The sequence below is a fragment of the Schistocerca gregaria genome, chromosome X (assembly GCF_023897955.1).
Source record: "Schistocerca gregaria isolate iqSchGreg1 chromosome X, iqSchGreg1.2, whole genome shotgun sequence".
Classification (NCBI taxonomy): domain Eukaryota; kingdom Metazoa; phylum Arthropoda; class Insecta; order Orthoptera; family Acrididae; genus Schistocerca; species Schistocerca gregaria.
The window spans coordinates 231,686,375-231,700,288 of record NC_064931.1 but is presented as its reverse complement, the minus strand read 5'-3'; the positions used below and the strand labels follow the sequence as shown (position 1 = coordinate 231,700,288).

The 13,914-nt window shown below is 39.4% G+C and overlaps 1 protein-coding gene across 3 annotated transcripts in view; it reads right to left on the bottom strand.

Moving 5' to 3' along the window:
- Positions 1 to 13,914, bottom strand: part of LOC126298742 (protein lap1-like) — a 176,419-nt gene that overhangs the window by 74,027 nt on the left and 88,478 nt on the right. For all 3 annotated transcript variants that reach the window (XM_049990186.1, XM_049990185.1, XM_049990187.1), the window contains one exon: positions 7,322 to 7,396. In XM_049990186.1, coding sequence (XP_049846143.1) covers positions 7,322 to 7,396 — 75 coding nt within the window. The remainder of the gene's footprint in view (positions 1 to 7,321; positions 7,397 to 13,914) is intronic.

Genomic DNA, 13,914 nt, shown 5'->3' with positions numbered 1-13,914 from the left:
TGGAAGATACGATACTGCGTGAAGAGTTTGACAGAGCACTGAAAGAACTGAGTCGAAACAAGGGCCCGGGAGTAGACAACATTCCATTAGCAGTAGTGACAGCCTTGGGAGAGCCAGTCCTGACAAAACTCTACCATCTGGTGACCAAGATGTATGAGACAGGTAAAATTCCCTCAGACTTCAAGAAGAATATAGTAATTCCAATCCCAAAGAAAGCACGTGTTGACAGATGTGAAAACCACCGAACTATCAGTTTAATAGGTCACAGCTGCAAAATACTAATGCGAATTCTTTACAGACGAATGGAAAAACTGGTAGAAGCCGACCTCGGGGAAGATCAGTTTGGGTTCTGCAGAAATGTTGGAGCATGTGAGGAAATACTGACGCTACGACTTATTTAGAAGAAAGATTAAGGAAAGGCAAACCTACATTTCTAGCATTTGTAGACTTAGAGAAAGCGTTTGACAATGTTGACTGGAATACTCTCTTTCAAATTCCGAAGGTGGCAGGGGTAAAATACAGGGAGCGAAAGGCTATTTACAATTTGTACAGAAACCAGATGGCAGTCATAAGAGTCGAGGGGCATGAAAGGGAAGCAGTGGTTGGGAAGGAAGTGAGACAGGGTTGTAGTCTCTCCCCGATGTTATTGTATTGAGCAAGCAGTAAAGGAAACAAAAGAAAAGTTTGGAGTAGGTATTAAAATCCATGGAGAAGAAATAAAAATTTTGAGGTTCGCCGATGACATTGTAATTCTGTCAGAGACAGCAAAGGACTTGGAAGAGCAGTTGAACGGAATGGACAGTGTCTTGAAAGGAGGATATAAGATGAACATCAACAAAAGCAAAACGAGGGTAATGGAATGTAGTCGAATTAAGTTGGGTGATGCTGCAGGAATTAGATTACGAAATGAGAGAGTTAAAGTAGTAAAGGAGTTTTGCTATTTGGGGAGCAAAATAACTGATGATGGTCGAAATAGAGAGAATATGAAATGTAGACTGGCAATGGCAAGGAAAGCGTTTCTGAAGAAGAGAAATTTGTTAACATCGAGTATAGATTTAAGTGTCAGGAAGTCATTTCTGAAAGTGTTTGTATGGAGTGTAGCCATGTATGGAAGTGAAACATTGATGATAAATAGGTTAGACAAGAAGAGAATAGAAGCTTTCGAAATGTGGTGCTACAGAAGAATGCTGAAGATTAGGTAGATCACATAACTAATGAGGAGGTATTGAATAGAATTGGGGAGAAGAGGAATTTGTGTGACAACTTGACTAGAAGAAGGGATCGGTTGGTAGGACGTGTTCTGAGGCATCAAGGGATCACCAATTTAATACTGGAGGGCAGCATGAAGGGTAAAAATCGTAGAGGGAGATCAAGAGATGAATACACTAAGCAGATTCAGAAGGATGTAGGCTGCAGTAGGTACCGGGAGATGAAGAGGCTTGCACAGGATAGAGTAGCATGGAGAGCTGCATCAAACCAGTCTCACGACTGAAGACGACGACGATGACAACAACAACAACTTCTTGACAGAGCGTAGGGGAACGATGCGGGAGACCCGCACCACCATACCAGGCAAGATGGTTTGCCGTTGCCTTCCTCCGACCATAATGGGGACGAATGATGATAATGATGATGACACAACACCCAATCATCTCAGGGCAGGTGCAAATCACTGATACCACCGGGAACCAAACCTGGGACCCTGTGCTCAGGAAGCGAGAACGCTACCGCGAGACCATGAGCTGCGGACATACTTATTGTAGTTTTGTTTAAAAACCACAATTTCTATGAAAATTGACTTACAACATACTATGCAAAAAATTTCCAATGGAACTTAAATTATTTATATGGAGCCAGAATATGTATACAATCATCTTTGCCTCGAACTGCACTAGCTCCTGTCTCACACCAAGCTCCAAACCTGCCCCCACACCGACCCTCCCCTGTCCTCTTTTACCCCTTCTACTCTCACAGCAATGTCCATCTTCTTTCTTCTGCTCAACCTCCCCTTCCCACTCCATTCCTCCACATCATTGTGCACCACAGCTCTTCCTGCCTGTGGCAGAATGAGCTCACTGGTGCCACACTCCTATCCCAGGCACTCACTACCTCTCTACCCTAGCCATCAGCCAGGGAAGGGGGGGAGAGGGGGGGGGGGGAGAGGGAGTTCAAAAGCTTACCAACATTTTCAGTCTTGCTTCCCGAGTACTCAACACATCAACTGTTTACTCCTTCCATTACTCATATTTCACCAAGTATTCTCCATTAACAAAACTTTAGCATGACACTTGAGTTAAAAGGAATGCTGGAAGTGTTAATTAATGCTCAATTTAATTAAGTATAGCAACAAATAAAGCATAGTCAAATAAGATGTTAATGTCAAAGAACATGAATTGCATATGAGCCCTTTGATTTTTTGTTATACACACTAATGAAAGCGTGATAACTGTAGTCATCCTCAGGAATATATAGGGTTGAGCTCATTGTGGTGGAGTTATCATCACACCAGAGATTTCCACAAACACAATGTACGTCAGTCAGGTTTTAGCTAATATGGTTTTGTATTTCACATTTTTTAAATGTTACTAAGAGGTTTTCATGGGCAAACCAAGCTGAGATTTACAACTTTTCCAGTAATGAACATGGTCTCATGAGTTGCAGTTGCAGTGCACAGTGTATAGGCTTATTATTGTAAGAAGCAAACAGAAACTCAGAATTATTTCACATCAGCTCACAATAAAACATGGCATGATTCAGGCAGCTGAGCCAGAGAACATCATTGCAGTGATTACTGTGTGGAACTTTGTGAAGTGAAACACTTAATTAACACAGCTCAAGCCACAACTTTGTATTAAAAAGATTGTGTCTGAGTACGGGTCAGGCCATGACTTTATCAACGCGCGAGCCATCTGTCACTCAAAAACTGGGTTCACTGCATATGAGAAGAATGTATGGATGTCTTGCCATCTGTCCCTTGACTGTGGTGCCTTCTGTTATCAATTTCTGGAATTATTTCGAAAGAAACATTAACATACATAATTGTATTGGCAGAAATCTGAGTGTGTACTTATTAGGTTTTACAGTTTTCTGTAATTCTGCTACATATATGTCCTGTTTAATGAGTGAGCAAGAAATTTTGGAAGCTCTAGAAGAAGAAATTGCTCAATAACTCGCCTCACATTATTTGTTTGGATGGGTAATTATACTTTGTCATCATTATTTTAAAAATTTTAACCTCTCAATGAACTAAAGTAAACAGCAAAAAGAAATTTTGAAGCTTGGTATTTTTTCAGTATGTATTACTTTCAAAGAATTACATATGCGCCACTAACACTTTAAGTAAGGGCTTAAATGGTTGGTTTTATACACCCGGTATGCTTCTAAGCGGCCTATCTCCAAAGTGTTAATAGACTGATTAAAGCTTCAATAGATATATTAGTTACTTCTCTGAAGTTGAATCAGCTGTTTTGTTAGTTAAGTGTGGGTTATCAATAGGAACCTGCAATTTTATACAGAAAATTGTGCTCTAATAGTAATAAGAATGAAGGAAGATCTGGATTTAGCATCCTGTCAACAATAAGATCATTAGAGACAAAGCACAAGCTTGGTTTGGGGAAGAAAATAGTCATGCTCTTTTCAAAGAAACCATCCTGGTATTTGCTGTAAGTTATTCAGGGAAATCATGGAAAACTTAAATCTGGATAACCGGATTCAGATTTTAACTGTGAACTTCCCAATGGACTCAGTCCAGTGTACTAACCCGTGCACCATCTTGCTCAGTGGTAGTGAATAGCCCACTACATTTATTAACAAATAATGTACTACTGACAACACATTTGTATAATTATCAGTCTAGTTCCGAACGGCCTGCAAGATTAGCTTGTTTTCTTTGGAGGTGGGTCAAATAGAAATTTACAACACAAGTTACAGTAGAAAAATGCCTACTACGTGATTTTCAAATAGACAGAGTTGAGTGTAACTTTCCTACAGGGTATAACTGTCAATTATGGACTGATGCTATCTGAATGTAAACTGGAACCAGTTAATAAAATTGTTTATCTCTAAAACTCATGAAAGCTAACGATCAATTCACTGTCCTTCTATAGACCTCTTACGCGCAGTTTCTTAAAACAGCTGATTTAACTGGAATCCTATTGTGACTTCAAGGGAAGTATCATCTTTCCTAGTCTGGCTAGGACTGAGGAAGTGGTCAAGGTCAAGAGCTACAATTACATAGCACAAGAAAGTGTATCCTAAACCCCTAAGGGAAAACGAGCACTTGTAGGTGATTTGTTTGATGGAGTTGTTCACCAATTCTCTCTCTCTATCTCTCTTTCTCTGCAGCTTTCTTTTGCCACTTATATGGGACATTGTTACTCTCTTCAGATATTATACAAGTAGTAGTTCTGTGTACACCATAGGCCAATGCAGTGCAGGAAGACAAACAAAACTCTGCCCTGACTGGGCCTCATGTGACAGTCTTTCTGTGATGCAGATCACAAACACTGTAAGCTTATGGACACTTTACCTGGGTACTCATTCATCACATATTTAAATTTGTCATAGTGATGTTTCTATCATCTTTACAATACAGGCAATGAGACCAAAATTTTCCATCCTCTATACAACATGATGCATCACTTTCGTGACCTCCCATGGCCAATAAAGCAAGCACACAGCTTATCACAGAATGGGAAGCACTGATGATCCCCTAGATCAGAAACCTGTGGATTTCAGATTCATAACCAACAAGGTGCATCTCTGTGGCTCTCTGGTAAAGTGACATGCAACAAATCCAAGGTACCCTTAGGATTTTTAAATGTCACTTGTCACTTCTTTCATCTACGGCAATGTTTGTTAATGTGAAAATTTATGAGTTGTACCACATTAAACTGTAGGTCCTCCTATAACTGACTTAGCATGTAAGTAAGAAATTCCCTATGGAGGCTGTTTATACAGGGTGTATACGTGGACAAGGAAAAAAAATTCCTGGATTTTTCCCGGATTTCCCGGTTAGAAATACACTTTCTCCCGGGTGAAAATACACTTTTTCCTTGTTAAGTGACAGTATACTCTTCCTTGGCAATGTAAAACTCATCAATTCTTTGAATGAATGCTTATGGTTTTATGTACTGACATAGAATTTCCTGGCACTTTAGAAAACGAAACTCAGAGGGGAAAAACACATTTTGAAAGACCTTAGATGTACAGCAACATATACGCTGCATATTTCTGTATTACGAAGGTATAAATTTAAATTCCACCAAACACCGAATGTCACTTTTCGAGGCATTGAAATGGAGATTGCGATGCGCTTTTATAAGCCAGTCGTAGCTCATGTCACGTGATCTTGCCAGCTGATGACAGCATAGGACACATGATGTAGTCAGCCAATAGCAAGATCACTCTTAAGTAGTGCGAACACACAAATAAGAAAAGTTAATGGTTTAAATTAACATACATAGCCTTCACGCATAATATTGTTCTCTAAGATTAATACGCTGGAAGAGAAGCTAAGCTTCCACATATAATGCTGATCTTTTTTGTGCGTGTTACCCTTTAAGATACATCATAGAAATGTGCCAGTAAAATTTTTAATAATGACGTAAATGTCTGATCTTCTGTTCTCGAAATTATTCTAAATGGTCGCCCTCAAAGAATTAATTTTTAAATGAGAGTCAAACCCTTTGTGATTTAAGAAATTCACCGTAAATTCTCGCACATAGTTCATCTTTCGTAAAAGGAAATTTGGTTTGAATATAACGCTTTTTAAACCGCCATTCGCAATATTTTCCTGCGACCTGGTAGAAATAGGTTCGTTTCAGCAGTTGGAAAAGAGCGCCAGATAATAGGCGTCACCGCGCTACGATGACGCAGCAAGCCCACATCTTCGTAAATGTAAAACATTAAAAGGTCTTACATTATGTCATAAAAGAAACAAGACATCAGAGGTTACTTCAAGAGCATCAGAATTTCGTGGACCATACTAAAATGCATAATTTGGCTTAAAATGCACATTCATATGTCCAGATTCGTATGTAAATTTTCTTTGAGTTGCAGTACTGTATTATCTCATGTTTGGTTCTTTATTATGGCATAATGCCATACGTGCACTTGAAATGCAGCGAACAGTTGAAACTAGCCAATAGTGTGAAATTAAACTTTCAAATAAAGCAGAAAAGATTAATGAAAGACAAATCTCTTTAGCAAACTGACAAAAATAACATCATTGCTCTGCAAGGCGATTAATTCTTGTCTGTCAGGAAGGTGCAAATAAAATCTAAAACTAATAACATGTTTTAGCCTTCCGTAATTACGTGAATGTATTTTAATTCATTTGATAAATCCTGACTGCTAAAATCCGTTTGTTATCATTTAACGTGAGAGCAATAAACGAAGTGGAAACAACAAAATCGCTGAACTTTAAACAGGTCACGTGGAGACGACCCATTTCCCCACCACAACTCTGACTGCTCTGGGCATCAGCGCCAGATTTATTATAATTCTGAACTGGGGCAATATTAAGTAGTGGCGCCCAGCCATACTCATGTAACCAGAAGCGATAGAAAGTACTACTCATACGCAATTCAAATGCGCATGCGCAAGAGCCCACCCGCAACTGTTCAAACGAATCTAATGTAAACAGTGCGACCTATTGTTTATATACCTCATTGATCGCAGGCAATTTGTTGTTATGAAGCATTGCATAGTCTTCCTAAAGCCTTTGACACACTTTGCTGTTGGCAGACGCTTGTATGAGCACTGTGTTGTTGTTGTATTCGGCGCATTTCCTTTGCAATTTAAGTTTTACTTTCCTTTTTTTTTCTCTTGTTTATCATTTGTTAGAGTATTCGTTCTTACCAGTCAAAATCATAAAAATTTAACCGAAAACTAAAACAGTGAAAAATTCCCGGAATTCTAAACAATTCCCAGGTTTTTCCCAGTTTTCTCCCGGATGAAAAAATTTCCGGGTTTTTCCCGGATCTCCTGGTTGTCCTGGGTCGTATACACCCTGTTATATTATATAATAATCAGTTTGCATCTTTAAATTACCACATGATAAAACAATTATCATCTTGGCAAAATGTACCATATAGAAGAAATGTACTATTAAATGCATGAATGGTCTGAGAATAATTAAATACAAACTGATGCCAACTCTACTGTTTGCTCAATACAAAACAAAATATGTACATAAAATAACAACAATGTTCTCTGCTGCAGCTCAGAGAACAGCTTAAAAGTTAATATAATAATAACATTATCACAGGTGTCTAAAAATATAAATATATTTTTAGTATGTATATTTTTCAAAACATACCTTTGGGATTGATCGTATTCTATTGTTGTCCACCCACAGCTCAGTAATATTAGGTAGATTTCCAATTACCTCTGGCTACAAATTAAAAAGTGATGAAGTATTAGACAGAGTTCTGAGAGGAGACGTCACAGCAGCATGTTTATTCATCACCTTAATATAAAAGTACAAACATACATGTTTATTAAAAAGAAAATAAAAAAAAATCTTAAAAACATACACAAAGGTAGAACACGAGTTACATTAACTTTACTTTGCTTGGTATGTATCCTACAGGCATAAAACTGCTATTTACAAAGGACAACTATTTGGGCAGGAGTCACAGCAGTACAACCTAGTTAAATGCCCATTTAGAGTCTCTGAAAGCGAATTTTCAAGTCAAGACTAAGAAATAAAAATATGCATAAAGACAGCAGAGGTAACAGAGAATAGGATATGACAGGCATTGACAGACACAGCTTTGTGTTGCAACTATTAAGACTAAAATTTTAGTTTTATTTCCAATGTGTTAAAAACAATGAACTGAACATCATTTAGCTTCAGCAGGCAACAAAAAATGGGTAGAAGTAAGTGACATGCAAAGGGAAATGAAGATTAATTATCTTCTTAATTTTGCTAACATTTAGTATTAAAATAATTAGACATAGAATATTCACTCAGCTAGACAAAGATTGCTGCAGAACACCATTCACCTAACCATGGATTGCAAAAAATAAGGAAAATCTAAAGCAGAAACATTAAGCTAGAGCTTCAACTGAGTTGCTCTTCATTATCAGTCTATGTTTCACAACTGTATAGTATTGTTTAATGAAATGAAAATTTAATGATTAAAATATTAACCAAAAGACAGAATGGATGGTTGTACTTACATTAAGGATGTGAAATTTTAAGCGCTGCCAACAGAAACATATAAAAGTAGAAAAAAACTATGCTAGCTTTCGGAACTTGTTATATCTCATGTAGCGAGATGATAGCATCTGCAAAATTGCTCAGGACGAGTGGGGAGAAACATGGCACATAGCTTCTGCAAAAAACACCGAGTGTCTGACCATGAGCAGAGGGTCCAAAAAAACATTCAGGGTCAAACATGGAACTGCAAGCACGCAACAGCTTCAAAAATGAACAATGCATAAGCAAATGAATGTAGACAGAGGTAAACAGGAATCCGGGCTAGAGCTAGCATATGACTGGACTCATGAGCCTACGAGGTCATACAAGGAGAGCTATGCCTCCAAAGGCTGTACTTAATGTATGCGACATGCACACTGCTTATGGCATAGTCACAGATTGCTTTGACCCTTCACCACGAAACATTTCTTGTCTGAGGTACAGGAATCCGGTGGGTATACCAAGAACTGCTAGTTCTAACCTCCAGAAAGAAAGTAGGATAAGTCAAAAAAGGTTAAAAAGGAGGGCATGTGACACAAACCCCAAACTGCTGTTCAATACTTTCATCTTAGGGTCTGAGTGTACTGCCTCTACTTTCTAACTTACCCTTTTTTTCTCCATGAGAAAAGAAGTTATGATTCCAGATGGAAGGATAGATAATCTATTTTAATACATGTGTCTATTGGCAGTACTTAAAATTATACCTCCTGAAAACAAGTACTGACCATGCAGAAATGTTGGACCGAGTACAAAAAAGGCTTGAATCTTTAACGCTGATTTCTACCACCAGTTGAACATGGCATGAAGAATGTACATGGTCAACTTGAACTTACGCCATAGCCATCGAACAACAACACAGTACCCGGCCCATGCAGATACAGCCAAAGTACCCAAAACACCCACACCCCACAGAAGAACAGACATTTGAAGCAGGGAGGAGAACACACCTGTGTTTCTGCGGTGGATGCCCTGGACACACTACTGCAGAGAAAGATTATGTGTATTTGATGACTATTAACCTGCAAGACAATAACCATGTCAACAGTTCTATTCACATCAGTCATGTGCAAAAGAATATAGTCAACATGTGAGATGAAGTGCATCACTGTACCCTGGATGAGATCACTCCCCAACATGCTGTAGCCATTCCCCATTGTGCTACTTAGTTACCAGCCACTCGCCTAGCCACCAAATTCAGGAAAAACTAAGCGAGACCACCACAGATGAAAATCCTCCATGGACGAGTCACAAAGATGACAGGAGATCTCACTGACATTATCACTGATGACCAGCCTGTCCAGACCCTAGTCGACTTAGGGGGTTTCCTCTCTCGTAATCTCGAATATTTACTGTCATCAGCTAAAGAAGACTATGTTCCATGATATGAAAGTGATTGTTCAAATGGCTCTGAGCACTACAGGACTTAACATCTATGGTCATCAGTCCCCTAGAACTTAGAACTATTTAAACCTAACTAACCTAAGGACAACACACAACACCCAGCCATCACGAGGCAGAGAAAATCCCTGACCCCGCCGGGAATCGAACCCAGGAACCCGGGCGCGGGAAGCGAGAAGCGAGAATGCTACCACACGGCCACGAGATGCAGGCAAAGTGATTGTAAGTAAGCTTCAGCAACTCTCTGTTTTGAATTTTTGTGTGAGTGGGAGTTTTCATGCCTTTCCATTTTTTCGGACAAATGTACAAAATCCCTAAAAGATGTATTAGTTCACAAATTTATTTCCAGGCTGAAAATTCTTAGGTTGCATACACACAACAACTTGTGCTAACTAGACACTTTGTTGTTAAATGTTCGCTTGTAGTCATGCTTATTTGATTTCATCACTCAATCAAAGGATCTGTTCATGGATGCCCTAGTTCCTTTGTCACTAACTTTTCCTGGTAACTTACATTCCTGTTTCTAGAGTGAAATTTTCACTCTCCAGCGGAGTTTGTGCTGATATGAAACTTCCTGGCAGATTAAAGCTGTGTGCTGGACTGAGACTCAAACTTAGCACCTTTGCCTTTTGCTGCAAGTGCTCTACCAACTGAGCTATCCTAGCATGACTCACAACGTGTCCTCACAACTTTCCTTTTCTGTCAGCATTTAAAATAGATTCAACGCAGTTCATGTTTACACTGTGAATAAAATCTGATTCCTGCACAGCATACAACCAACTTCAAACACGAACTGCCATTCGTGGAAATGATTAAACCCAGGTAGTAATGTCTGCCAATATGGTCACTTGACTAGAATACAAATGAGATGCTGAAATCCATAAGGGCATAAAGCACACTGCTGTTGATCCCACATTTAAGAGAGTATCAGAGAAACCATCTAAATCCAAGAAAGTGGCTCTCTGCCACCCAAGAAATAAAAATCTTGGGGAATTTAGTGAATGACAATGGAGACAAGTGATCTGCAGAAAATAAGAGCAGTCACAGATTTTGTGGCTCCTTGGCACATTCTCAATATGAGGAGTTTCTCACAATGAGCTCGTACTACTGGTGATTCATAAAGGACTTCTGTACCGAGGCACATCCATAGCAAGAACAACTGCAGGGAGACGTTAAACTTCCATGGAACAAGACACAAGGAAGATCTTTCTTTGTCCTTAATAAAGCACTAAAAGCTTCTCCAGCCCTTGAATTGAATGAAGAGAATCCTGAGACAGACATTCACAGTGACTCTAGTGAGTATGGTATAGGTGCAGTTCTAGTCCAAATTTATGAAGGCGCTAAATAGCTGATAGCATACACTTCCAGAGTACTCTCTCAGTACTAGATGAACTGCTCCAAAACAGAGAAAGCGTGTCTTGTAGTTACTTGAGGCATAAACAAGTTCTGGCTGTATTTATTTGGCAAACCATTCACCCTTGTGACAGACCACCATTTGCTATGCTGGCTGACTAGCCTGAAGGACCCGTCACGTCAATTGGCGAGACAAGTGCTCAGGCTTTATGATTACAGTGTCACAGTGGTATACAAATGTGGATCTAAACAGAGTGATGCCAATTGCATTTCAAGGAATCCTCCGGTGGAACACAGCAGTGTGGATGAAATCTCAGTCATTGCTGCACTAAATGACACTGCTTCTGAACAGAGAGAAGATCCACCACTGACGAAAACGACAGAAGCCTTGAAGAGGGAGAAACAAGCCAAATGAGGATTCTAAATACTACCGTATTTACTCGAATCTAAGACGCACCTGAAATTTGAGACTCGAAATTTAAGGGGGAGAAAAGTTTTAGGCCGCACCTTCAAATCGGAAAAAGTTGGTCCATTGTAATATGAGAGACACAATTTAGGTCGAATGAATGACGATACAGCTGTAATAGTTTGGTTCGAGACGTAAGTTTAGCAGTTAAGCTTTACCAGGTAGCCATTGCTATGTGTCAGGCACTCCGTCCGCATTTATGCGGGTACCCTTCCTTTTTCATGTGCTTCGTCTGGTTTGAATTGATAGCTTATTTTCCTTTGATCTGATAAGTGCTGTTCTCTTTGTTATAGGTGTTTACGTCACTCTACACTCTAAACGGAAAATGCATTACTGTACTGTCATGCATTGTCTGTCACATTCTGATAATGAGTGTTTACGGCCTGTTGCCACTCGCTTGCTTTTGTGCATGCTACCGCCGCTTACAATTAAAGAGAGAGAGAGAGAGAGAGAGAGAGAGAGAGAGAGAGAGAGAGATAGGAATTGTCTCATTAGCGAAACAATGGCAAGAGACTGCTATTTGTTGTTACTTACAATGCTGCTTTCTTTTATAATGTTCAACAAGAACCAAATAATAGACTGTGTATGATAGAAGATGTTCTGAACGAGAGTTTAGCAAAAAATTTTCTCCGTTTGAAAATCTTTGCAGACGCCTCTTTAGTACATTACATTCTGCACAGAAATTAGAGTCATCTTAGCTTTAAAAATCTAGTCAATTGCCGTGCTTAATTTCTGACTGTATCACTATTACGCATAAGAATAATACAAATATAAACATGACATGATATGTATATTCTTCCACGTTTGCTGTTGTCTCACTCTAGTTTCGTAGTTTATTAGGCAGACAGAATTTAAATGAGATAAAAGCAAACGTAGCAAAATGTTTATATTCGTATTATTCTTATGGTGAAGAGAATACTGCATGTGATTCACAATTCATAAAAGTCCCCATTAGCAACCATCTCTTCTCACAGGTAGGAATAAATTCAGAACGTAGAGTTGGCCATATTGACAAACATCCCTAACAGTCTTGCCAGTTGGATTTTCGTAGTACATTGAAATGCTGCAACATTAGTAGATGAACAATACGGAATTTGTATTTACTTCAATGGATAATGTATGAATATGCAGTGGTCAAAACTCAGGGCGGAGGAAGAAAAGCTCGTCTTCCACCGTTGTTTTTTTTTTTTTTACTGGCACAGAGGTTTTGGTGCCAGTATTTATCTTTGTGCCTGCAAACCATGCCTGTGTAGCGCTACATATATTTGATGGCAGAAGTTAGTTGTGGCGGCATCTACCAACATTTTTCAGAACTTCCGCTTACTTTGCACTCGATTCTAAGCCGCAAGTGGTTTTTTGGATTACAAAAACCAGAAAAAGGGTGCAGCTTAGATTCGAGTAAATACGGTAAATGGAACACTGTATAAGAGGTGCTACAATCTGATCATTCCTGTTGTTTCTCTCTGATGCTCCAACATCTGGTCACTTGGGAGTCATTAATACTTTAGACAGAATCAAACACAGGTATCACAAGGCAGGTCTCTATTGACCAGTTAAAACACTATGTGAGCCACTGTAAGGAATGGCACAGGCAGAAGGACGTGCCGCAATTTACCTCTGGTACATCTAATAGCAATTCCGCCTGCAGCAGCGCCATTCTACCAAATTGCAATCAACCTGTTGGGAGATTCCCAGAGTCAACAAATAAGACTCATTGCATAATAGTCCGCACTGAATATGCTGTTAGCAAAGCTGTGCCAACTGCCAAAGCTCTATAAATTACAAAGTCCCTTGTACGAGGCATCATTCTGACGCATGGAGCACCCTGTGTGATGATCTCTGATCGTGGAAAAGTTCTCCAGTCCAGACTAGGCTCTGTTGTACTTGGACACTGCGGCATCACCCACAGGATGGCAACTGTTTACCATCCATAGACAACTGACCTCACAGGACGCTTTAATAAGACATTGGCAGATACGCTCTCGATATACATTGATGTCGAACAGAGAGATTGAGACGCAGTATCACCCGTTTTGACATTCACAAAGAACACAGCAAAGCAAGGCACTACAAGCTTGAAACCATCCTTTCTGCTCAATGGCCACAAGGCCAAAATAGCAACACACACACTCTTCCCATTTCAATCATATGATACTCAGGATCACTTCATCAGCAGGAGCAAAGAATCAAGACAGGTGGCTTGTATATGGACCCTTAACTTCCAGGAAAAAGACCAAGAGTGCTATAACGCCAAACACCAGTCAGTAAGGTGCAGCACAGTACACTTGGCGTGGATTTTTATGTCTCTACTGAAAGTGTGACTTTTGGAAAAGTTACTAAACTGGTACTTTGAGTTGTATCTTAGCCTTCATAGCTTGCAAGATGTTACAAACAAAGTTGAAGATTATGACCCTTTCAGCCCTCATCAAGAAGATATAAGCATGCAGATATCATTTATGTCCTCTGTATGAAGTACTACTGCATTCATGAT